The following is a 26,834-nucleotide window of genomic DNA, read 5'->3' on the forward strand; positions in this document are numbered from 1 at the left end:
AGGTTTGGGCTGTGTGTGTACGTATAAAGGTTTGTGTGTATGGTACTATCAAAATAAGAAGTATAAACAAGAGACATCATCTGTTTTCTTCCCTTCATTCAGAAAATAAAGAAAAACTGTTTGAAGCAGGTAAGATTTCCTATGTCCTTACTTTACTCTTCATTCATGGTCAAATCTCACTTGGTTGCATTGACACCACACACATGAAATTGTGTGTCTATTTCATGCACCAGTTGCAGAGAGTTGCGACTGCAACAGAATAAAAACAACGAGGAGGCCTTGTGGTACATTAGAGACTAACAAATTTGTTTGGGTATAAGCTTTTGTGGGCTAAAACCCACTTCATCAGATGCACGAGAATAGGAAGCTTTAAATGTGTGTTGCACTTCTAACAGAGTTAATGTTAACGGCATCAGGAATGCTGCCTGTGTTATCAGTTTTCAAATGATTTTGCAGTTTTATGTTGGTAATTGCACACAGAAGGTTAGATGTCTCTGTTAGCATCACTAAAACGTGGCAGGGCACTAACATGGTCTGCTGTGGAACAGAGTATTCTTGTGGCCATGAGGAAATTCTAGTTCGTGTTGAGAGTCGGTGGGGTCGGGCAGGTTTTGTATAGCATTCTGTTCCCCCTTCTTTCCTGCAGTTTCTTCATCCATAGATCAGCATTGCTAAAGCCCCAATTTTGCAAAGCACTTAAGCATGTGCATAAGTGCCATTACCTTTAATGCGACCCAAGCAGATGATAAATTTAAGCATGTGTTTAAATGCCTTGCTGGATTGGGACATAAAACTTCACACTAATGCAGGCCCCTCTCCTATGAGAGGAGTCCTACAGAAGTTACTGTCACTACTCAAAGTGCATAGAATTGGGCACATATGAAAATCTGTGCAGAATTGGGGCCATAGTGTTAAATTCTGCTCTCTCATACATCCCTTCAATCTTGTTTATTCCAGTGAGGGTCTAAATGGAGTAATCAGACAGAATTTGGCCTGTTGCCTCCTATATAACACAGCCTAATTTTGTCACTGGTAACCCTTCTATGGCCCAGGTGGGAAACTCAAGTGTGGCTCTGTTTTAGCCACTATAAAGTGGTTCCTTTCTGTTTTAAGATCCAGCAATTTTTCAGGGTCAATGTGCTGTGAAGAAAAGATTGAGGTTATTTGATTGTGACTGAGAGAGGCCCAAGGTAGGTGGTGCATTAGGAAACCAGAGAATTCACATATATTATTCTTTACTCATCCTTTCCTCTGCCTTTCTTTCAGAAATGAAAAAGTACAGCTCTCAATTAGGTATGAATATCATATTTAATATATTTTAAAAATACAATAATTCAAGTAGTATAATCCATAATTCTTGTTAAACATTTTGTACATCAATGTCAAATATCATTTGCTAGCAAAGACCCGTTCTAAGCAAAAGTGGGTCCAGAGATTAACAGAGACACAGACAGAAACTAAGTCAGATGTGTCTTCACATTCCATATGACATTTCCTATAATTCTCTCCAGTGAAACGCAGGTGGTGAAGTCTTGACATGTGTCAGACATGCTCTGGGACTTTGTCTCATGATACCTGACCCCGTACAGCTAGAACCAATGTGAGTTTTGACAGTGACCTCAGTGGGAGCAGGAGAAACTCTTGGGCCCACATTGTTAAAGGTATTTAGGTACCTAGGGATATAGACAGGGCCAGATCAGAAGTCTGATTAATGAGCATGGGAACCAATTACAGGGAATCCAGCATCCACAGATAATAAAGATGACATTTTATTGCAGGCAAAGATAGGTGTAAAATCAAAGATGGGGAAAGGACAGGAATCAGGAACAAAAGGGAAAGGCAGTGGGATCAGGGATAACAATACATGATTTCCCAACCAATCACACATCAACAACTGAACACATCTTCCCGTAAGTACAAACAAAGCAATAATAAAAGGAATGCCCCCTCCCATCTCTCCCCAGAATCTCCCCACAGTCTGGCTGGTGGTGTGGCAGAGTGATAGGAAGGGCTGGGGCTCCATAGTTCTCCCTTCTGGGTAGAGTGGGCTGCTGGCCAGGGCGTGAGGCTGCTGTCTCCTACCAGGCTCGACTGGCACTCTGCTTAGAGGTACAACGGAGTCTTGGCACTCAATGTCTCCTTGTGGATCTGGATACTCCAGGTTGGACTCAAGGCTTCTGGCTGAGAGAAGCACAATATTCTGCTTCCCTTCTGGTGCTTGGATCAACTCCAAGGCTGCTTCCTCTCTGGCCTGTGTAACACAACTCCCTGCAGCCAGCTCTCCCACAAATATATCTCTGTCCTGTCTCATGCCATGTCCAGTGCACATGTCCTGGTGGTCGCAGCCAGTGCAGGCTATCTGGGACCTTCAGCTGGTTGCCATGCTTATAAATCACGTTCCTATTCCCGTCCAGTCCCCACAGGTTGATTGTGTCTCTCAAGCACAGACGAGGCAGACAGTCTCAGCTCCCCCATCGTCTGTTCTGCTGCCTGGCAGAGACACAACCCGGTTTTGTTCTGGGTGAACCCCCTAAGTGTCATATGTGCTATTTATGAAGTTAATAGGTTGATTAGTCATATTGAAATACTTTTCACATTCTAAAGGGCAAAAATAGAGGTGTTGATTGATGTTTGTATTTTTACAGAGGAGCTGCAGAGACAAAATGGTGAGTTTACACTGACTTCTAAGCAGTAGCACTCAACAGTAGTGTATGTCCTATGTTTGTAAGACCCAACACCAGTCCTTCAATAATACATTATAAAGCAGCAGGCTGCACACTGTCAGTTGTGAGCGGTGTCTTTATTCCCTTCTGGAGTCCAAATATAGAATTAACCGACAGCTCTACTCCACTAGAACAAAGAAAATGTAACAGAATACAGTGAGGCATATGAGAGCAGGAGAAGAACCTGAACCTTCACAGGGGCTGGACTTAGGCCATTACACTGGTCCACTGCTTGAGTGTCACCTTCAGTGGAATGTGCGTATGGACAGTCACTGAAAGGAGAAAGGTAAGTTACTTACCTGTACAGCAGCTGGAGTTTGCTGAGATGTGCTGTCCTTGGGCATATTCCACGACCCACCTTCTGTCTCCTCTACCCTGGAGGCCTTTTACCTGCCAGGATTCCATGGTAGAGAGGAAACTGAATGGCAATTGGCAAATCCCACCTTTTTATGCACTTGACATGGGGCATGAAAGTGGCTCAAGCCACATGCTCACCCATACGGGAACTGCCGGCCAAATGATTCCAACCTGGAATTTATGGGGTAGATCATGCTCATGGACAGAACATCTCTCTCCAGGTAAGTAACTTCCCTTTTTCTGTTATCTATCTGATAATGTAGTGAAAGCTCCACCTCAAAAAAGAAGTTACATATTTTGCATGGTTGAAGAAAAAACATGTTTGTGCCTTTTACATGACACTTTGGAATGAAATAATAAGGATTAACATCAACAAATGTACTTAGGCATTGCATTGCTGAGAGAGAAACCCGTGCATGTCTCATGATACCAACAGCCTAGTGTTTAGGGGTGTGGGGCAGTCAGGTTTCAATCCCCAGCTCTATGTGATTTGGAGCAGGGATTTGACTCCAAGTGCTTTGCTTTCCTGATGAATGCCCTTACGACTGGGTATATTGGGTATTTAGGGACAAGCACACCCCCTCTCCTTTGTGCAGACCTAAGCCTGTTGGCCAGCTCTAGCCCAGACTATGAGATCAGGCCATGGTACGACAGGCAGGGATATGCCTAGTTTGTGAATAACATTTTGCAGGCACTGGGGCTTACACAAGAGTGAGGGCTCCGAGCTGCTAATTAGCTGTGGAGCACATCAGGATTTAGTTGGCTTTGTGCCTGCTGACCGGAGAAACTTTTTCACCATGGGGACTCTAGTCGCTTACAGGATTAGGTTGCAGTTACGGTTTGGGTTTGAGAATATCAGTGATGTCTCAGAGCTGAACTCAGTCTCCTAAATAGACCCTGAGATTCCTAATTACTTCTGTGAATCTGGTGCCAAATACTTGATTCAGAGTCCACTGAAGTGAAAGGAAAGTCTCCCATTGACTTCAGTGGGTTTGGATCTGGCCCTAGGCCTGCATTGACTTTGTTTCACTGTCACATGTGTGACGGAGAGGTTTCCTTTGTTTCTTGAGGCCTCTTTCTTTTGGGACTGAGTCAGATGTGAAAATGCTTGTGCCTTTTTCACAGGACAAAGCCAATGTGAAAACGTTATGGGATGCTACTCCAAGAAAAAGAAGAAGCAGAGAAGGTTACTCACCCTGTGTACTAACTGAGGTTCTTCGAGATGTGTGTCCCTATGGGTGCTCCACTACCTACCCTCCTCCCTTTTGTTTAGGAGTTCAGACATGGACTCTGTGGTAGAGAAGGAACTGAAGGCAGTTGCACCACATGGCACTATATAGCTGCCGCTTATGGTGTGAGACGGGGAGTGTACATGCAGTCCAGTGGTTACGGCTACCAAAAATCTCCGATCCTAGACACAAGAACTCAAGCACACCTAAAGTGGAGTACCCACAGGGACACACATCTCGAAGAACATCAGTTACTGCACAACGGGAGTAACCTTCTCTACTGAGGATGGTCTGTGTTATACAGGGACGTCAGACTAGATCATCACAGTGGTCCCTTCTGGACTTAGAATCTATGAACCAATCATGCACATTGTCTCTCCTTCTCAGCCAGAGATATTCCCAACCAAAGACAATATAGCCTTCAGTATTTTAGCTATTAACTCATAGAATCATAGAATATCAGGGTTGGAAGGGACCCCAGAAGGTCATCTAGTCCAACCCCCTGCTCGAAGCAGGACCAATTCCCAGTTAAATCATCCCAGCCAGGGCTTTGTCAAGCCTGACCTTAAAAACCTCTAAGGAAGGAGATTCTACCACCTCCCTAGGTAACGCATTCCAGTGTTTCACCACCCTCTTAGTAAAAAAGTTTTTCCTAATATCCAATCTAAACCTCCCCCATTGCAACTTGAGACCATTACTCCTCGTTCTGTCATCTGCTACCATTGAGAACAGTCTAGAGCCATCCTCTTTGGAACCCCCCTTTCAGGTAGTTGAAAGCAGCTATCAAATCCCCCCTCATTCTTCTCTTCTGCAGACTAAACAATCCCAGCTCCCTCAGCCTCTCCTCATAAGTCATGTGCTCTAGACCCCTAATCATTTTTGTTGCCCTTCGCTGGACTATCTCCAATTTATCCACATCCTTCTTGTAGTGTGGGGCCCAAAACCGGACACAGTACTCCAGATGAGGCCTCACCAGTGTCGAATAGAGGGGAACGATCACGTCCCTCGATCTGCTCGCTATGCCCCTACTTATACATCCCAAAATGCCATTGGCCTTCTTGGCAACAAGGGCACACTGCTGACTCATTTCCAGCTTCTCGTCCACTGTCACCCCTAGGTCCTTTTCCGCAGAACTGCTGTCTAGCCATTCGGTCCCTAGTCTGTAGCGGTGCATTGGATTCTTCCATCCTAAGTGCAGGACCCTGCACTTATCCTTATTGAACCTCATCAGGTTTCTTTTGGCCCAATCCTCCAATTTGTCTAGGTCCTTCTGTATCCTATCCCTCCCCTCCAGCATATCTACCACTCCTCCCAGTTTAGTATCATCCGCAAATTTGCTGAGAGTGCAATCCACACCATCCTCCAGATGATTTATGAAGATATTGAACAAAACCGGCCCCAGGACCGACCCCTGGGGCACTCCACTTGACACCGGCTGCCAACTAGACATGGAGCCATTGATCACTACCCGTTGAGCCCGACAATCTAGCCAGCTTTCTACCCACCTTATAGTGCATTCATCCAGCCCATACTTCCTTAACTTGCTGACAAGAAGACTGTGGGAGACCGTGTCAAAAGCTTTGCTAAAGTCAAGAAACAGTACATCCACTGCTTTCCCTTCATCCACAGAACCAGTAATCTCATCATAAAAGGCGATTAGATTAGTCAGGCATGACCTTCCCTTGGTGAATCCATGCTGACTGTTCCTGATCACTTTCCTCTCATGTAAGTGCTTCAGGATTGATTCTTTGAGGACCTGCTCCATGATTTTTCCAGGGACTGAGGTGAGGCTGACTGGCCTGTAGTTCCCAGGATCCTCCTTCTTCCCTTTTTTAAAGATTGGCACTACATTAGCCTTTTTCCAGTCATCCGGGACTTCCCCCGTTCGCCACGAGTTTTCAAAGATAATGGCCAAGGGCTCTGCAATCACAGCCGCCAATTCCTTCAGCACTCTCGGATGCAACTCGTCTGGCCCCATGGACTTGTGCACGTCCAGCTTTTCTAAATAGTCCCTAACCACCTCTATCTCCACAGAGGGCTGGCCATCTCTTCCCCATTTTGTGATGCCCAGCGCAGCAGTCTGGGAGCTGACCTTGTTAGTGAAAACAGAGGCAAAAAAAACTCACTTCCTTCTTGGACCTATCAAGACTAATAATGTGTGGTGGGCATTGCTGAGTGCCCAGATAAGATTGAGCAATTACCTTGGTGTGTCCTCATGCAGGTGAGTCATTGAATTGTAGCTCCTTTGATGGGCAATGGCTGTTGATGGTGATTTTTACACTTGTCCTGTCATTGGTTACTTTCCTTGCTGTTGCTTCTGGGGAGCTAATATCTGGCTGATTCCCCAACTTACAGCATGTTTTAGTGACAGCCATACAACACAATCTCATAACTTCATATGCACTAAAGATATACATAGATAGAACAGTGGGTTTCAGCAGTTCATAACCTTTCCCCTGATACCTTACATGGCATGCTTTATATGCAATATCACAATTATATACAGGTGAGGAATATGGGATTTATACAGAGGTATAGAATGTCACAGGGAGTTTGATTTCTGAGACAATCACACAGAGTTGGGGTTTTATCAGGGAAATATTCAGCAGCTAGTTCTAGATTGCACCAAGCAACCCTCTGTAAGTCTTAAACCACTCTGTGAGGTGTAATGCCTCCCCCTCAAGGAGAACTCCCTCTGCTGGCAGCTCCAGGCTCCTCTCTCTCTGAAGTTTCATCGGAAACTTCCATTCACGTGGAGAGTTTATTGCCTTACAAACAGAGTGTGAATCAGCCTGACATTTCTGTGGAGTCAAAAGACTCTGCTGCAAAACATAGTCAATTTTCACAATGGAGTGAGGTAAATCTGGGATCTCCCAGATGAGATGGGATCTCCCAAGGGACCTGTGCTGTACCCTTTAACGATGAAAGCTTCTGTCACTATCACTGAATATATGTTTCTTTTTCAGAAAACCTAGAGAAGACAATTGGTAAGTGTGTGTCTTATTTCTCTAATGCATAGTCTGGTCAATACACACAAATCTTGTATAGTGGAAAGTGGAAGAATTTATTGTTGAACTTTTCTGCTCTCTCCTGCCTTTCATCATACCCTTTTCCTGGCTTGAGAAGAACATCTCTGAATATTTGCTAGATCTGAAAATAGTTGCTTTAATATTCTGGCATTTTTAAATGAACTCCCCCAGTGTTGTTTGGTATCCTCTAGGAAATGTAGCTCACCAGAAAACAGATATTCTATAAAAGAAAATGCATGTATGAAAAGTACTGTTCATTGAAATTGAAAATGGAACATAACTCATTAAATAATATGACTCTTTTAATAGCTGATGCCCATATTAGGGGGATTGTGTTTCCTATTGAGCTTTTTGCTATTTAATAGTGACTATGAAAGTTCTTGCCAAAATGGTTTTAAAAAAAGGTTGGGATCTAATATCTCTTCCAGTCTTCTATGCAGGGGGATGGGCAGGTAACTAGGCCCACTGAATGAATAGCTTGGTGAAGGAACTTGGCTGCTTACCAACATGGCTAATATTTGTGCTGTTCAAGAGATAAAGGTTCCCATTCACACTCTATGGCTTGCTAATATATAGAAATATATTCATTATTTTTCTCCTTCTCTTTTCTCCATGATTCTTTTTCAGCGCAACTCCAAGAGCAAAAGGGTGAGTTTACTGAATAACTATCCAGTCAAAGGGACAAACCCTGCAGCCCATTCAACTTGGCCTGGAATATTTCTAGATTTCCCACACAAACACAGATCCCCCATAGCTAGGCTATAATTCTGTAGGGCTTTATTAACATTTATTAACATTCTCCTCTCTCCCATGTGATTTTTTGGCAACTCTGGTGGCCAGATCCTCCTCTACGAGGGGGGGAAAAATAGCTTCTGGGAGTTCCAGCAACCTCTTACTTGGGTGTTTCCTCTGTATCCTGTGGCCAAGGGGAGGGGTGTCTGAACTCTCAGAGGAAATGGGGAAGCAGCCTGGACTCACTGCAGAGCCCTAGAGTATGGTAGGAATAAAAAGAGACTGTGGATTCGATCCTGCTCTGATTGGCATCAACAAAAGTTTGTCATTAACTTTTTTGGGAGCAGGATTTTAGTCCAATATTTGTGTGCATCTTTGTATGTCTTAATGACAAAAAGGAACTGCATATTTAGTCAATGAGAATTGTTCTTTATTTCTTGTCCTCATTTAGAAAGGAAAGAAGATTTTCCTGTAGCAGGTAAGATTTCTTGTCTGCTTCCATCAGCCAGGATCAAATCTCTGTCACAGTAGCTGCGCCTGCTCTTGGAGGTAGGTGGGTGGTTCCCAAGTCAGACAGACAGACAGACTCACGCTAGATCTTGTCCAGCCAAGATGCTCAGAAAAGTTTTGTGTAGCTGGTATAGCACAGGCAGTGGGTGCAGCTGCACAGGCTAGCCTCCCCGTGCACAAACTTGCCTGGACTCTGTCGGTACATAGTCAGGGTCCTCAGACCATACCGCCCTTGCTGCTGCCATGTTACTTCAGCTACACCTGTAACTTCAAATATGGAGGTGTAGCCACTGACAGACCGCATCTGAAAGTGAGACTGGTTAGTTCTTGGGCTAGTTGCGGAAGTTTGCCACTGCAGGGGAATGTGAAATTTTAATTGTGTTTTGCTCCTTCATCTCAGTTAATCCTCAGGTCTTCAGAAATCTGGCCTGTGTTGTCAGATTTCTGTGTCACATTGCACACACGTGTGTGGATTAGAAGGCATGTAATAAATGTGAGGTAATTTGTGATGTAGGGCTGAGAGCAGCAGAGACAACAGGTTGTGGTAAAATACACAATTAGATAAATATTAGATTAAAATATTTAGTTCACTGAATATGAGCCATACTGAATACAGCTGATTCATGCTCTTCATGATGTTAGTAAATCAGGTATCCAACTGTTATGTTCTCTTTTTTCACATTCGAAACAACAAAACTGCCAGTGTTGACTGATAAAGTTTATTCTTTTGCAGAACAACTGCAGAGAGAAATTGGTGAGTTTGTGTGGATTAGTATCACCCTGTTTTTATTTCCCAGAACTATAATGTATGTCCTGTATTTGTAAACCTCAGTATCACTCCCTAAATTATCCATTACACATCAGCAGGCTCCAAACGGTCAGTTCTGTGAGGTATTGTGGTCTGTCAATGTAATCCCATTGAAATCAATGTGCCAAGTACAGAATTTATTCACTCTGCAGCCTTGGACCTGAAGGCTTATACCTACATTAAGGCTAAGTAGGAACACCGTAAAGACTTGCTTCCCATTGAATGTGGAGTACAATTCACGGTCTCTGGATTAACATTCAAAACTTCCCATAAGATCTCACCTTCTTATCCGAGAGATGCTTCTCCTGTTATGACTATGATCCCCACTGATACCTACTACATTCCACTTGTGAGACAGAACATGAACCTGTATGGTAGCTGGATTTAGACTACAGAACTCAAACCTGCACAAAATCAGAATGGCCCCACCTCTAAGGATCCATGCAAAAGTCACCTCATAGAGTCTGCCTTTTCCAATAGCTCTCAACACCTGCATATTGAGTCTGATATATTGATCATGTCATGAAAGTTTTAGCAGAGAAAGTCTAGTATATTTTTGCCTGGTTTGAAAAATGACCATTCCGATATAATTGCAACATTTCTTGTTCAGAAGTCCTACCTAAGCAAATCAGTAAGTCTGCCCTCACTGTGCATCAGTTATACTCAGATGGATGCGGGAAATGTTACCTGTTCATGTAACACGTGCAGTCCCTGTTTCTCTGTAACCCTTCTGCCCATCAGAGTTGGCAGCAACAAGGGCCGGGTTCAATATCTAGGGGATCCATTCCAATAACACAATGCAAAGCGGCTCGAGCCCCCACCCAGTGACCTGGGACAAATATATACCACCCCCGCTGGGCGCCTCCAAGAGGCAATACTTCCCCTCTCGCAAGCACCTAGTCTGAGTGTAGCAAAAAGCCTTTTAATAACAGAGAGAAACAATGTGGCATTATGTTGGGGAAACACCACGAACAGGATTCATAACACAACCCCTGAGCAAAAAACCCACCCCAAGCAAATTGGGGCATGCCCTTTGCCTTTGGTTCTTGAGTCCAGCAACCCCAAATCACCCAAAGTCCCAAAAGTCCAATGACCCAAAAGTCTCTGTCCCTGGTCAGGGCAGCCCCAGAGTTCAAAAGTTTATCTGAAGAGCTTTACCTCCCAACCTGGGTGGAGATGGGGGCGGGGGTAAAAGGCACCTTACATGATCTGAAGCTGACCGCCCCACAGCTCCATAGGTCTTCGCTCCGCTCCGCTCCGCTCCACTCCACCAGCCGCCCCACGAACTGCTTCGCTCAGCTCCGCTCCGCGGCCCACCAGCAGCTCCCGCCATCCCACAAACTGCTCCGCATCCCACCAGCAGCTCCCACCGTCCTATGAACTGCTCCAACAGCCTGTCCACAAGGCACTCCAGCCGTCCTGCAAACTTCTCCACAATATATCTTCAGGCTCCCCCACTACTTAACACAACACTCAGTGATTTCAGCTCTTTGGTGAATTCAGCTTGTAGTAGGGGAGCCTCAGTGCTGGTGCACCATTAGCCCAAAGTGAGCTCAGCAGCCTGTAACTAGACTCCTAATGAAATCAAAATTAGCTCTGATATTCCACAGTGGAGAGAGGAGGAGGTGCAATTAGCATGTAAGGCCCTCACCAAGGGGCCCATGCCACCAAGTATTAATACTTGTCCCCAACCTCTCTCCATTCACAGAGTTTTGGAACCCATGACGCTTGCCTAGTGAGTGCTACTTAGTTGATGGTGAGTCCCTCCATCATAACAAAAGGCCAAGTACAGTTCCAAGCACAGTTCCTATAATCAGGGTAATAACAATTTATTCTTCCTGCCCCAATAACAGAAACACTGGGGATCCCACAGCAGCCAAAGTGACCATTTGGGCAGCTATGGCCTCATTCTAGGTGGGGTGGGTGTGCCGATGCAAATGAGATCGGCCCCTGAAGTTCTTTTTCACAACTTGCCACACCTCACCACCAGATGTCAGGGTGGAGCTCATCCTGACACTGCTTACACCTCTTTCACAGAACAAATGCAAGGAGACATTGTTAAGGTTCCATTAGGCTACCCAATCATGTGGGGGCAGAGTAGGTGTTTCAGGAAAAAAATACTAGCTTTCCTTAATCCAAGACTTGACCAGTCCTTCAATGAATTCAATGGGAACACTTCCATCAGCTACACTGGGATCAGGATTGGGCCCCTAATTTAATAACAATAAAGTGCATATACTGAAAAGTGTCCTTTTTGTTTTTCTTTTGCAGCCCAACTCAAGGAGGAAAAGGGTAAGTTGACTATGACTTCTGCAGTTTGGAGGTGGAAGGGTCAATCATTTTCCCACTGAGGGAAATGGTGGAGGAAGGATTTCTTTAACTGCTGAGGTATCAGTATCTTTCTCCTTTTGCAGTGAGCGGGAAGTGAGTGAGTTTTGTAATTTAGACTGAGGAGATTCTGGGTATTTTTCACTGGCAGGTTGTCTCTCTGTTTGGTCTGGGTTGGGGTGTGAGGCTGTGACAGTGGAGAGGAAATAAATGTTCATTAACCCAATTTTCAGCAAAGACAAAGACAAAACAGGTGGGACAGAGATGTGTCTAGTTTTGTAAAGCAGTGGCTGGGCGGCAAGGGTGAGTTTGCTTTGTTTTCTGAGACGATCACACAGAGTGGGGTTTTATCGGGGAAATGTTTAGCAGCTAATTCCAGATTGCACCAAGAAACCATCTGTAAATCTTAAAGAACTCGGGGGGGGGGGTGTTTAATGCAGTGCCCCGAGGTAGAAACCTCGATATTGAAGGGCCAGAGCATACCCTAGAGTGAGAAACCTCTTCTGGGAACTTCAGGGAACTTTCACTCCATCCTCTCCTGAGGGGAGTGGGAGTCTCCCCTCAGATAACAGAGCATCCTAGAATCACGGCAAAGCCAAAAACTCTGCTGAAAGCCAGGTCTCATGCTCACAGATTCTGTGCCTTTCTGAGAGAAGAGTGTCCTGGCCTCCCCTGCCCCTGGCACTAGGGTGCTCTCACTTTCCATGCCTGGAATGTCCAGGAGAAGCAGCTAACCCCTTGAGATACAATCCCACCCAGAGCTCCCCAGGTCAGTGCACTTCAGCAACTCACTCACCTTTCCTAACACACATCTGATCCTATCCAACACACATTGTCTGTGAAGGGAATAGGTGCAATTTCTGTCTCATTCATTTCAGGAAAGCTGTACCCCTTTCCCTAGAGCTCACAAAGCCCCTTAAATAGGACAGGATTGGCTAGGCACTTGGACAGAGGGCATGGGGATGGTCTTAAGTAGAACTAGGAAGGTTATATTAGTTCTGTATTTGGCTATGATCCTGGAAAACTGCGTCCAGTTCTGATGTCCCCAGCTGAAGAAGGAAGTTGATAAATTGAAGAGGGTATCAGAAAAGAACCATAAGAATGATTAAAGTAATAGAAAACATGCTTTATAGTAATAGACTCCAGAGCTCTATCTATTTAGCTTAACAAAAAGAAGGGGTGACTTAATCACACTTTATAATTATGTAAACAAGAACCAATATATGATAATAGGCTCTAGCAGAGAAAGGGCTAACAAGATCCAGTGGCTGGAAGCGAAGCTAGAGAAATCCATACTGGAAATAAGGTGTAAATTTTTAAGAGGGTAAGAGCCATTGAAATTCTTTACAAAGGTCATGGCAGATTGTCCATAACTAGTAATTTTTCAATAAAAATTGGATGTTTTTTCTAAAAGATCTGCTGTAATACAAACAGGAATTATTTTGGGGAAGTTCTCTGGACTGTGTGATACATGATAAGAGTGGTCCCTTCTGGCCTTAAACTTTATGGTGCTCATTATCTCACCTGCTTCCACACAAATATTCTCCAATGAAGACAATATGGCTTTTTATAGTTTAACTATTAGTTGTCTTCATTCCTGGCTATATTATTACAAAAGGTGCTATTGTTATATATATTTCTTTTTTAGGGAACTTGGAGAAGAGAATAAGTAAGTCTATGTCCTTTTTCTTCCGTGTGCTCTAAAAATATGTAGGACTCTTATAGAATGAAAAAAAGAAATGTTTGATTCATTATTAGACTTCACCTTTCCCTACCACATTTGATGGGGCAGTTTCCTTGGTTTTCCTTGTCAATAGCATATATGAGCATTTGCTATATTTGACCAGTGCTGTTCATACATCGTTAAAATGTAAATAGACTCCCTGTCAGGGTTCCCTCCTCACTCTGAACTCTGGGGTACAGATGTGGGGACCCGCATGAAAGACCCCCTAAGCTTATTTCTACCAGCTTAGGTTAAAAACTTCCCCAAGGCACAAATCCTTTCCTTGTTCTTGGACGGTATTGCTGCCATCACCAAGTGATTTAGATAAAAATTCAGGAAAAGGGCCACTTGGAGTCCCTATTTCCCCAAAATATTCCCCCAAGCCCCTTCATCCCCTTTCTTGGGGAGGCTTGAGAATAATATCCTAACCAATTGGTTACAATGTGAGCACAGACTAAACCCCTTGGTTTTTAGGACACTGAAAATCAATCAGAAAAAAGAATAATTTTATTTAAAAAAAAGTAAAAGAATCACACCTGCAAAAATCAGGATGGAAGGTACTGTTTACAGGGTAATAAAAAGATTTAAAACACAGAGGATTCCCCTCTAGGTTCAGCTTCAAAGTTACAAAAGAAAACAGGAATAAAACTCACTCTTAGCATAGGGAAAATTCACAAGCTAAAACAAAAGATAATCTAATGCATTTCCTTACCATTACTTACAATTTTTGTAACCTTAGATGCTCATTTCAGGTATGTTTTCTGGAGATGTTTTTCCAGCCTGGTCTCTCTCTCCGTCCAGAGAGGGAACAAACAAAGAGAGCACAAACAAAACCTTCCCCTCCCCCAGATTTCAAAGTATCTTCTTTTCTCATTGGCCCTTTTGGTCAGGTGCCAACTAGGTTATTTGAGCTTCTTACCCGTTACAGGTAAAGATTCAGTACAGCTACCCAGGAGGGATTTTATGCTACCCTTAGCTGTATTTTTATGACACTCCCCCTTTACTGTTTTGTACCCTCCAAAATCTATAACCCTCCTTCAAAGAAACACAGTATGAAAGGAATTGTACAAATGGACAGGACTCTGCACTGAAGTTGAAATGAAATGCAGGTCATGTTATAAATAGTATTACTGCTCCTTTCTTAACAGATCCCATATTAGTAGAGGAGCATCATGTGTCTTTTGCTAATTAGTTGTGGCCATCAAGCTTCTTCTTAAATTTATTCAAACAAGAATAGAATCTTGTCTTTCTGCTTTTAGGGGAATAGGCATGGGACTAGCCCACAGATTGAGTAGAAAGCGAAGGCTCTGTGTTTCTCACTCACCATGGCCAATATTTATACTACTCAGAAATGAAAGGCACTAATTCACCCTCTTGAATTTGTAATTAAATGGAAATACACTTAATTCTTTTCTTCTTTACCCCATTGTTCTTTTGTAGAAGAACTACAGGAGGAAAAGGGTGAGTTTTCACAGTTGACTGAATAGTTATAGTCCAAAGAGCAAACTCTGTAGATCCGACTGTAGCGAAAAAGTTATCATTCCTCATGGCCAGGAGGGGCCATGTAGGGGACTCTGCAGTCCTGGTGCATCGTGTAACTGGTTGGGGGAATGAAAGCAAGTAAGAAAATATTTCAGTAACATTCTAACTTTCCTTTTGACTATATTGAAATGGAACATTTGATTTTTCATTTCAAAATGATATTGCTTTTATACTGAAATTTTCAAAATTAGAATAAAAATGTTTTAATTTTATCAAAACAGAATGTTTTGTTTGATCTAAAAACATTGCAGGAAAATTCAAAATTCTTTTTCTGCATTCTGTTTTGGAAAAAAAGTAATTTTAAAATCTGGAAATTCCCACAAAATACAAATTCTGGTTCCTTTGGATGTCTAAATAGACCATGTGCTCAGCCTCTATCTCTTACATGGCCAGTTTTTATATCTACCTCACTGTGTGAAATCTTTTTCCACACCCTAACAGGGGGGGAGAGGGATAGCTCAGTGGTTTGCACATTGGCCTGCTAAACCCAGGGTTATGAGTTCAATCCTTGAGGGGGCCATTTAGGGATCTGGGGCAAAAATTGGGGATTGGTCCTGCTTTGAGCAGGGGGTTGGACAGATGATCTCCTGAGGTCCCTTCCAACCCTGATATTCTATGATTTCCCATTGAAATCAATATAAATTTTAAGTGAACCATCATGAGGTGTTCACTTATAGATATTAAGATTAGAAGGGACCATTATGATCATCTAGTCTGACCTCCTGCACAATGCAGGCCACAGAATCTCACCCACCCATACCTGCAATAAACTTCTCACCTATGTCTGAACTACTGATGTCCTCAAATCATGGTTTAAAGACTTCAAGGTGCAGAGAATCCTCCAGCAAGTGACCTGTGCCCCATGCTGCAGAGGAAGGTGAAAAACACCCAGGGCCTCTTTCATTCTGCCCTGGAGGAAAATTCCTTCCTGACCCCAAATATGGTGATCAGCTGAACCCTGAGCATGTGGGCAAGATTCACCAGCCAGATACCCAGGAAAGAATTCTCTGTAGTAACTCAGATCCCACCCCATCTTACATTCCATCACAGGCCATTGGGCCAATTTACCATGAATATTTAAAGATCAATTAATTGCCAAAATCATGTTATCCCATCCTACTATCTCCTCCATAAACTTATCGAGTTTAATCTTGAAGCCAGATAGGTCTTTTGCCCCCACTGCTTCTCTTGGAAGGCTGTTCCAGAACTTCACTCCTCTGATGGTTAGAAAGCAAGAGTTGTCTTTTTTTTTCCCCAAAGAGGACTTTGCATACATTTTTTCCTGAGTAAGTCTGTTTTGACTTCTTGCCAGCTTTGTTCCACCACTGGATGTCCTGTGCAGATTGTAATAAAACATCATTAGAATTTCTAAAATTTACAGATGATTTTGTAGCTCCAACAGTGTTGCACCCAACACGAGATAACTCTATTTTGGATCTCAGTATGACTGAAAATGATGAATTAATCACTGAACTGGATATTAGTGGTTGCTTATGGACCCGATCACATTGAATATGGGCAAAGAGAGGGCATTCTCAACCAATTATACATATACTTCAGGCTTCAAATAGGCTAATTTCCCGAAGATAAGGGAAATTATAAGCAATGTTGACAGAAAGGAAACAGTTAAACAGAAAAGTGTGAAAGAAAACTGGGATTGCTTTAAGAAGAGTCTATAAAATGGCCCAAAACCACAATCTGACAATCACAAAAGAGGTCAATGGAGGTGCATCGAGTGTCATATGTGCCTTTTTTGCTAATTAATTGTGCCCATTAAGCTTCTTGTTAAATTTATTCAAACAAGAATAGAATTTTGCCTTTCTACTATCTAGGGGGAAGGGCATGGGACTAGCCCACAGATTGACTAGCAAGTGCATAGTCTCTAGCAATGTACAATATTTATGCTACTTAAGAAAAAAAAGATCACATTCACCCTCCTCATTTTGTAACTCCATGGACATAAGCTGAACTGTTTTCTTTTTCTCCTCATTTTTCTTTTGCAGAGGAACTCCAGGAGGAAACAGGTGAGTTTGCCTACTTTACTGAACACTTACAGTTCACGGACCAAACGTTGCATCCCCTGCATGGGTTCTAATAGCCCTGACTGCAGCAGGGAAGCTCTCATTCCATGGCTCTTGGGTCTGGGATGAGGAGGGTTATAGGGGACTCTGGAATCATGTATGTCATGGAGCTGAGATCTCACAAGCAATTTTCAAAGATGGTCCGAACGGGAGAGGATGAAGCGGAGTTGGGAATGAGAGCAAAAATATCTACGTGCTCCTGGAACTGAACATATCCTCAGTAAGACAAGTCTCTGGATGGGGAGTGCAGCAGGGAGAGAGTTGATACAGCAGTGCTTGAGCTATAGTAGCTGAAGCCATGCTGACACTCCACCTGCTGCCTCAGGGGTGGGAGGAGAATAGTCTTCCCCAGAGAGCTTCCCCCAAACCGGTAACCCATGTCCTGTGCAGAGCACCCAGAGGAGGCTCTTTGACAATCCCCCTGTGAGGGAAGTGGTGCTAGTCACAAAGGAATGTTTGCTTGAGCAGGAAATAGAACCCAGGGATTCTGGTTTCTGTCCCAGTGTATTCACTGCTAGACTAAGGGATTTGCAGAAACTTTCCATGGGAATATGTGTATTTCGAAAAGAAATATTTAAAGGGTTTTTGTTAAGTGCCGAACAACTAGGATAAATAACTTATGTACCATCTTATACATTTCATGACATCTGTTTTTTACCTCCCCTTGTTCTTGATATGTTGAACAAAACATCCCTATTCTGTGAAGCCACCTTATCTTGTATTAGATTGGGATGTATCTGTAGTAGGTGTACTGTATTTATATAAATATCTTGTGCCTAGTACACTAGCAATAACGTTGCCAAGTTCATATATTTCACAGTGAACTTGTAAGCATCTTCTTCAATACATGGCCTGACTTTGGTTCACAGCCTCTGATTCAGGCCTCAGATCTTACACCAGTTGCAGTGCTCCAGGCTCTCTCTCTGTCTACTACAGAGGGATGGTGGAGAAAAAGAAAGAAAGAAAGAAAGTGTTTCAGTGAAGTCAAAACTTTCTGTTTCCATCTTGTTAAAATGGAACATTTTGATTTTTCGCTTTAAAATGGCTTTCCATCTATTTTTTGAGACTCTGACCCTCACTGACACCTATTCTCCACTGGAGCCTGAACCTTGGCAGCCAATAGGGGGAGGCTCGTGAGACAACATGAACCTGCACGGAAGGTGGACTTAGACTACAGAACTCAATCCTGCACAAAACCAGAATGGTCCAAACCTCTCAGGTTCCCCAGCTACATGCAAAACCCACTTCTTTGATTCTGCATTTCCCAATTGCTCCCAACCTCTGCATATTTAGTGTGATGTATCTGATAATGTCATGAAAGCTTTAGCAGAGAAAATGAGGTACAACTTTTACCTGGTTTGAAAAATAAGCATTTTATATCATTGTAACATTTCCTGTTCAGAAGCCCTGCAGAAGCAAATCAGTAAGTCTGCACCAGCTGTGTGTCATTTACACTCAGATACATGAGGAAAATGATACCGCTTAATGTAACATCTGCTGACCCTGTGCCTCTTTCACAGAACAAATTCATGAAGTAATTATTAATGTTCCATTTAACTAGACAATGTCATGGGGGCAGAGTGGGGGTGTCAGGAAAAAAGATGAGCATCACTTAATCCAGGACTTGACCCTTCCTTCAGTGAATTTGGCGGCAAGACTTCCATTGACTACTGGGTTTAGGGTTGGGCCCCTAAGTTGATAAAAATAAAGTGCATATGTTGAAATGTGTCCCCCCCTTTTTTTTTTTGCAGCCCAACTCAAGGAGGAAAAGGGTAGGCTGCCTTTGACCTCTGCGGCTTGGAATGGGAAGGGTCAGCCTTTTTCCCATTGATGGAAGGGGTGGAGGCAGGTTTTTATTAACTGTTGAGAGGCCTATTTGGTTATTAGTTTTGGATGGATGGTTTGGTTTTCCTTTTTTAACTGAGCAAATACACAGGTCAGAGCAATGAGTCATATATTTCAGTCTGAAGATGATGAGCTCCAGAGTGGTATTTTCAGTAAACTGACACTCTGGATTCAACCTTGCTCCCATTGAAGTCAAAAGGTGCTTGCCATGAGCTTCAGTGCTTGTGGAACTGGGCCATGGGAAGCCCAGGATCCGTGGCTCAACGTCTCTCTGACTGGCTCTAATCAGGATCTTTCTGCTTTTGCAATGAGAGGAAGGTGGGTACATTTTGCAGTTGAGATTCAGAGCTGTAGAGTACTTTCCACTGGCAGGTGGCCTCTCAAACGCTATAGCATGGAAACTGGTGCAATTTCTTTTGTGAAACATTTTCAGACCCTCTCCCTCCTAAGAGTGTTTTATAGGGTCTGCTATTCCAGAACCAAAGTGTGTGTGTGGGGGGGGGGCGGTGTTTGTGTCCCCTCCCCCCATATGGAAGGAGGTATAAACATGTTTTCTGTTCTGTTGCCCCTTTTCTTGGTACTCAAAGCTCCTTCTTCAGATCCATGGAACTGTATGTAAAGAAAGAAAGAGCCGGGGGCTGGGCTGGGTATGTGTGAGGATTATGCGCCATTCTCCCCTTCACACCAAGAGAGAGTCCCCATAAAACACAATCCTGGTCAGAGAATCTTTAATTTTTTAACTATTAGTTCTGTTTGGGGTGGTTGCAGACGTGTATTCCTCTCAGATATGTTTGTGCCAAGCACACTGGCACTGGAGATTTTTCCCCTAGCAGTACCTGTCAGGGCAGTGCATGTGCTCACCACCTCCTTTTGGCCTCTCCGGAGGCTATATAAGGGCGGCACTTCCCCGACCCCATCAGTTCTTTCCTAACACCACTGGCCTTAGTCGGATCTCCCTATGAGCATTCTCTCTTCACATTGTTTCTCTGCATCACTCTGTGTCGCTGAGTTTTCACTCTGTAAATAGTTTTTAATAGTTGTCCGAGGTAGAACCTACAGTCTAATTTAGATTTCATGTAGTTTTTATAGTTTGCTGTTTTTAGTGGTTTGTGGTGCCCAACAACAAGGGTTATGCACTTTTCTCCAGGCTTCAGCATTGCCTGTCATGTGGGGTCTCTATCCCCAACCGTGACACACACACTCGCTGTTTGCTCTGCCCAGGAGTGAGTCACCTTACAGAAAGTTGCTCTTTTAAAAAGAGAACACAGATCACAAGGAGACCTTGTCTGGAGCAGCAGTTGGTGGAGCGAGCCATGAGGCCTGCGCTGGCATCAGGACCCTCCACAGCCTCTGGGTCTAACCACCCTCAGCTACCTTCCACCTCTGAAGTGGCAGATGACAGACCCTGGGACTCTGATTCTCCCTCAAAAAGGGAGGTTGTTCTATGTCTCAGGAACCACCTGGAAAGAGGACTCTAAAGACAGATTGGGGAAAGGGGGGATTCATCATCTCCATCCTCAAAGACAGCCTCAAGATGACTGCATGGTACCCAGGGTTGTATCGGGCAGTTGGCCTGTCACCCTGGTACTGGGGTGTAAGTTTTACGGTATCCTACTGATGACTCTCGATCCACCTGGGGAACGGCAGTCGAATCCAGTACCTACAGACACAGGTGCGGCACTGCCTCTTTTGGTGCCTTCAACCCTGCAGGTCCACATGGCAGCACTGGACTTGCCTTGTTTGTCCATGCCAACCTCACCACTACCTCAGGAGTCAGCGGGACTATTGATACCATCTGCTATTCCAGGCCCTTCAACTTCTTCAATTGAGTCCAACGTGGATGCCATCAACATTCTTGGTACCAGGGATTCAACAGATACTATCTTCAGCACAGATAGGGAGAGGACAGTGTCCCCCACCTCCGCTCAAAAATAGGGCACCCATATCCGCTGCAAAGCATCCAAGATTCCTCTTCCTCTATGTGGAAGAAGGGCTCAGATAGCTCTGCAGAGCTGCAGTCCCTTACCTGGATCTCAAAGCCGCTTGAACTCCACATCTTTCCCCATTCCACATAAATATCTGTAAGATTAATCATCCAAACCATAAACCATCATCACAGTAAATTCTTCCAGCTATCTGGCTATCAGTTTCTCTAGTTCTTTTTTAATTTAAGTCGTCATGGATTTTGCACAATTTAATTCATTTACTGGGTAATCTTTGATGCATGGTACCAAGGAAAACACTGAACAAGAGTTTAAAAGGCTGTAATAATTTTTTTTGTTTTTTTCCAGATGAAATGAAGAAGGAATTAGGTGAGTGAAGACCTATGTACACCCTTGCTGGTGTCCCCACTCCCACTGCTTGGATATTTGGAAAGAGGGGCCATTTCTCCTGTCTCTCCTCCATCTCCCTGGATGCTTCTGATGGAGAAAGAGATCCTGACAGTCCATTTTCTTCCCCATCCACAGCAGGGAATACAGGTGCTCCAAGCACACACATTGCAGCTCCCCACACTGCTCACACATACCAGGCAGCACAGAACATGTGGCCTGATCCCCGTTGTCTGTATCAGCCTGAGGGGTGGGACAGACCCACTGTCTCCTTGACAGCCATGCTTGTCCAAAACACCTCAGTTGCCACAGCTGGAGAATGTCTGCACAGCGGCTGGGGTGTGTAATTCCCAGTGCAAGTAGACAGACACCTGCCAGCTCTGCTCAAGTTAGCATGCTAAAAATAGCACTGTAAGTGCAGTGAGACAAGTAGCAGATCATAATAGCTGCCTGAATATGTACCTAGGGGTCAGGTGGAATTGTACTCATGCAGCTAACCCTAGCCAGCGTGGTCACTCTTCTATTTTTAGTGCACTAACTCAAACAGAGCTGGCACATATATGTCTACCCATGCTGGGTATTACACCTCCCCACTGCAGTGTAGATGCACATTGGAGGGAATTGTCCTTCTATGCCCTGCCTAGTAGGAGCTGGAATGCTGTAAATACAGCCTCTGGTGGTTGGAAACACTGTGTGTGTGGACGGGAAGGTTCATTTTCTGTTCAAGTGAGAGGGGAATGTGTAAGATGGAGTTAGAAACAGATCAAAACCCAGGAGAGTGTGGAACATGGGGAGGTGACACATTGACTGGAGGTTCAAGACAGACAGAGCAGATCTCAGCCAGAGCAGGACTCCTACCCTGGTTTCTAATCTTAGCTCAGAACAAGCAACATGCGTGTGTGTGTGTGTGAGAGAGAGAGAGAGAGAGAGAGAGAGAGAGAATGAGAATGAGCATTCAAGGGTCATTTTTGTCTATATTAACTCCTGCAAAAGGAATCACCCCATATTGCGTCTGGCATCCTCACTTGCCCTCAGTCTGGAACTTCCCTGCTGCTGGGGGGAGGAAATCTACAATCAATGCCTCTCTTAATTCAATGTCTGTTGTTTTCTTACTTTCATTTCAGAATGGAGAAGGGCTCGGAACAATTCAGGTAACACAACACACAGCACTTGGATAGAGGTGCTAATACTATGGTGATATATGCAGTATGAGAACCTCAATATATTAGAATCTATTCCATTATTAAAGAAATCAGCAGGTTTGATACTATAATCAAACTAGAAACACAACTTGTTCTTATCTGAGACAGCTCCTAAGGTCGTTCCCAGCTCCTAAACTAATTTCAAGGCCTGATTCTGACTTTATTTATACCAATTTCATACCATTGTAACTTCACTGAGTTGCATGGAGTTACTCCTGAATTACAACAGCCAGTTCAGAATCAGCCCCAATGAGAGATTTCCCTGAGTGACGACTGATGATGTAATTTTCAAAAACGTCTAACTGATTTCAGAGCACAAATCTCATTGCAACTCAATGGGGCCTTGAATATGGGGCTATATCTGTTAGCACCCCACTGTGGCAGGATGGAGAGCTACACCACCTAACTCCATCCCCCTTATGCCTTCACCCTCAATTCTGTATTCATCAAGTTCATTGTCTAGCCCTTTGGCTGAGTCCTTAATAGTCTCAGTCCCCTTCAGGACAATGGGGAGTTGGAAGTTCCTTGACTCTAGTGGGGCTAGAAAGCCCTAGATCTCCATGTTTGGGAGCCTTCTTCTCCAAATTCCTTGTCTGGAGTAGGTAGGGAAACCTGGGTCCATCCACTCCACTGGGTTCCATCTCATGGTCCTTGTTTGGAACAGCCAGAACCAGTCCTCCTCTGTCCCTTGCAGCTCCCTGAGCTACCTCCTACCTCTCCTGTTCTGGAGGCTTCCCATGCTTCTTGCTCTGCTTCTCTCTCTTTGGTGTGTTGGCTTCTCAAGCAGCTTCTCCCCAGTGTGCTGGAGGGATCCTCTCTCTGCAATCCGTCTGCATCTCTGGCTGCTGCCTTTCTCCCCAGGAGCTTCCCCTCTCACTGAGGCCCTTAACCTTTTATCAATACCTGGTGCTTCCCTGCATAATTCCCTTCCCCCAGTTACTCAGTGAGGTAACTACTCCCAGGTGAACTTGAGCTTCCTCATGCCCCCTTGTGGAGCCTGTCAGGGGAAGGCCAGCTACCCTCTGACAGACCTGTGCTCCCAAGTCATTTTGGCCCAGCTCCTCCAAAGTAATGATCCCAATGGGAATTAGGCATCTATATACCTTTGAGGAGCTGGGCCTCAGTGTTTACTTGGAGCGGGGTTTTCAGAAGTGCCTAAGGAGGAACTTCGGGATTTGGGCCACAGTGAAGGCACAGATGATGTGGTGGCAGGAATGAGGACTGCAATGAGAATCATAATGCAGTGGTGGTGGGACCACGATGGGGACTGCAGTGGTCCTATTGGGATCCAGGAAGTGGGCCGGCAGAAGCCCGCCCACTACTAAAGGCCCCTCCTCAGCCTAAGGGGAGGATCCACAGGACCTGGAAAACAAGTGATTTCAGGGGACAGCTAATGAAATAACAGGGACAGGAGTGCGGTCAAAGGGTCAAACGAAGGGAACCTGATGGGGACACGGAGCAGAGAACCTTGGACAGTGCCCACTGCTCCTCGAAGGTGTCAAGGGAGTCAGTGTCGCCGCCCAGAGGAACTCTGCCTGGATGCATGAACGGACGGAGGATCGGAAACAGGCCCCACAGTCACAGGAGACTCTGTCTGCCAACCTCCTTTCCCTTGTTTTATAGATGGCCATTTTAGCCAGGGCCAGGAGGAGGTTGACCAGGAAGTCCCATGACTTTGTGGGGCCACGAATAGGGAGTGCATAGATTAGGAGGTGAGGGAAAAAGTGCAGCCAGAAACGTAACAGGATATCTGTGAGGAGCCAGCATAGAGGCTGCAGCCTGGCGCACTCCAGGTAAATGTGTGCCAGGGTCTCCCTCACGCTGCAGAAGGGGCAGATGTCTGGGATGGGGGTAAACCATGCCAAGTACATGCCCGTACTCATGGCCCCTTGAAGGAGCCACCAACTGATATCCCCGGCGGGTCTTGGGACTAAGGTGAAATATAGGCCAGCCCAGCGGGGCTCCTCACTCTCCAGAGGTGGCAGGAGGTCCCGCCACTTTGTGTCGGGGCAGGACACGAGGGTGAGGAAGTGAAGGGAATGGAGCACGAGACTGTATAGATGTTTCCTTGGCGCGGTCTGGAAATGAACAGTGGTGACAGGCATGGTCATGAACGAGTTGCGCAGGTTTATGAGAGCACTATTACAAAGACAACGGTGGGATCATTGGCTCTGGTGATAACGGAGACTTATGGGGATGTTGCTGATTATAATAATTATTGTGAGAGATGATGAAAATGATGCTGAGGCGAGGAAGGACATAGTGATGGTGATCTGACGATGAAGATAGTGCAGATAATAATTTGCATGTTACAGCAGTTTTCTGCTGACCATCTCAGAGCTCTTTGCAAACAATTATAAAACACCCTCTAGCACCTGATGATGTTGGCACCATACTGAGCTTACTGAGGAGTAAACCAACTATCAGAGAGCTTATGTGACCTGACCAATGTCACACAGCGGCAGAGCTGGGAACAGAACCTAGGGGTACTTATTCCAGATATAATTAGTAGATAAACTTTATTTTAATGAGTAATTATAATGTGCAGGAGAAGGCTCATAGTGTATATTTCCCTCCTATTCCAGTGCATACTGGCATTATAGGAGTGGTTCTCAAAAAGAAAACTCTCTTTCTGTAGATGATATCACTCTTCACAGAGTCACGGCCCACCCCAACATCTCCATTGCTGACAATAAGAAGAGTTTGAAACATGAAGCCCAACCTCAGCAAGTTCCACCAAATGCAGAGAGGTTCGATTCGACTGTCTGTGTGTTGGGCTCTGAAGGATTCTCCTCTGGAAAGCACTACTGGGAGGTGGAGGTTGTGAGCAGCACTGACTGGGACCTGGGGGTGGCCAGAAAATCAATACAGAGAAATGGAAAACTTTCCCTGTCCCCTAAAGAGGGATTCTGGGCTCTGGGTCTGAGTGGGAGAGATTATTGGGCAAAAACAGACCCATGGACCCGGGTCATGGTGCAGAAAAAGCCCCAGAAAATTGGAGTTTATCTTAGTTACCAAGACAGGCAGGTGACTTTTTTCAATGTAACTGATATGTCTGTGGTGTTCACATTTAACAATTGTTCATTCTCAGGAGAGGTTTATCCATTCTTTAAAAATTCACACAAAGAAACAACAATGAGAATTTGTTCAATTAAAGAGGAATAAACATAACATGGCACTGATGCTGATTTTATACTGGGGTAACTGAAATCAAGGTTTTCATGAATGTATTTTGATGTAAAAAAGCTGTTTTTTAAAAAACTGTACATTGTCATGCTGTCTTGATTACATGTTTTGCAATAAAATGTTTTCATTTCCTATTGGTTTTTTGCTTGCAACTTTTATCTAATACAATATTTGACTAGCACAGTGTTTCTGGGGAATTTGATGCAGATGTTAAAAAGAAGAAAACACCATCCATCCTCTCTCACACTTTCCTTATTGGCAGCTTCACCTCAGAGGTAAAATAAGAATCTCATTGCTAATTTCAGCATTTTCCTCTATAATAAAAGATAGATAACATGGCTATCTCACTAATAACCATATTTTGGGATGGTATTATACTGTATTATGAAGTTGCAGTGGCTGGAACAAAATTTAGACTGAAGATAGATTTCCACTATAAACAGAATTTTTACACACCCACCTCCCACATAAAGTTATCCAATCTTCCTGACACTTCCCAGCAAGATAGAATTCTTCTGGGAATTCACTCAAAGTGAATTAAGCTAAACTGATTTAACTCTGTGGTCTGGTCTACACAACAGACTTATGTCTGTCTAAATATGTCGCACGGGGGTGTGAAAATTCCATACCGTGGAGCCATGTAGTTATAACAACTTTAACATCCCTTTGTAGACAGTGTGACGCTGTAGTGCTACAGTGTAGACTCTACCTTGCTGACAGGAGGGGTTCTCCCATTGGCATAGTAGATAATGCACCTCCCCAAGAGGCAGTAGTTTGGTTGAGGGAAGAATTCTTCCATTGACGTGGCACTAGCTACACCAAGGGCAGTTAGGTCAGGATAACCACGTCTCCCAGGGGGTGTGGATTTTCACACCCCTTGAGAGACACAGTTTTGCCAATGTAAATTCCCAGTGTAGACCAGCCCTTAGTGCCTCTTGTACAAACCCATTGGGTTAATAGTGTTACACACATGAAAGAAGCTGGCCTAAGGCAGTGGGCTTGTTTCTTTTCACAAGTAAGGTACACAGAAACTAACTTCTTAACAGAGCCCAAACACAACTCAACAATGTAAAGGGCTCCAATAAAACTCCTTTCAAAACTAGGGAAAAGCCACCATCATGTCATGTTTTTCTACAGTACCACAGGCCAGATTCACCAGTACTGTTCAGTTGCTTTGCACCATTCTGTGATGATGAACAGCTATGAAGT

At 44.3% G+C, this 26,834-nt stretch overlaps 1 protein-coding gene across 1 annotated transcript in view; it reads left to right on the top strand.

The window, feature by feature from the left end:
* Positions 1 to 25,604, top strand: part of LOC141976803 (butyrophilin subfamily 2 member A2-like) — a 98,775-nt gene extending 73,171 nt beyond the window's left edge. Inside the window, exons 26-39 of the mRNA XM_074937967.1 lie at positions 103 to 129; positions 1,267 to 1,293; positions 2,646 to 2,666; positions 7,276 to 7,296; positions 7,966 to 7,986; positions 8,522 to 8,548; positions 9,314 to 9,334; positions 11,660 to 11,680; positions 13,365 to 13,385; positions 14,880 to 14,900; positions 16,985 to 17,005; positions 21,199 to 21,219; positions 22,362 to 22,388; positions 25,078 to 25,604. Coding sequence (XP_074794068.1) covers positions 103 to 129; positions 1,267 to 1,293; positions 2,646 to 2,666; positions 7,276 to 7,296; positions 7,966 to 7,986; positions 8,522 to 8,548; positions 9,314 to 9,334; positions 11,660 to 11,680; positions 13,365 to 13,385; positions 14,880 to 14,900; positions 16,985 to 17,005; positions 21,199 to 21,219; positions 22,362 to 22,388; positions 25,078 to 25,604 — 824 coding nt within the window. The remainder of the gene's footprint in view (positions 1 to 102; positions 130 to 1,266; positions 1,294 to 2,645; positions 2,667 to 7,275; positions 7,297 to 7,965; positions 7,987 to 8,521; positions 8,549 to 9,313; positions 9,335 to 11,659; positions 11,681 to 13,364; positions 13,386 to 14,879; positions 14,901 to 16,984; positions 17,006 to 21,198; positions 21,220 to 22,361; positions 22,389 to 25,077) is intronic.
* Positions 25,605 to 26,834: the final 1,230 nt, after the last annotated feature.

The sequence above is a fragment of the Natator depressus genome, chromosome 23 (genome assembly GCF_965152275.1).
Source record: "Natator depressus isolate rNatDep1 chromosome 23, rNatDep2.hap1, whole genome shotgun sequence".
Classification (NCBI taxonomy): Eukaryota; Metazoa; Chordata; order Testudines; family Cheloniidae; genus Natator; species Natator depressus.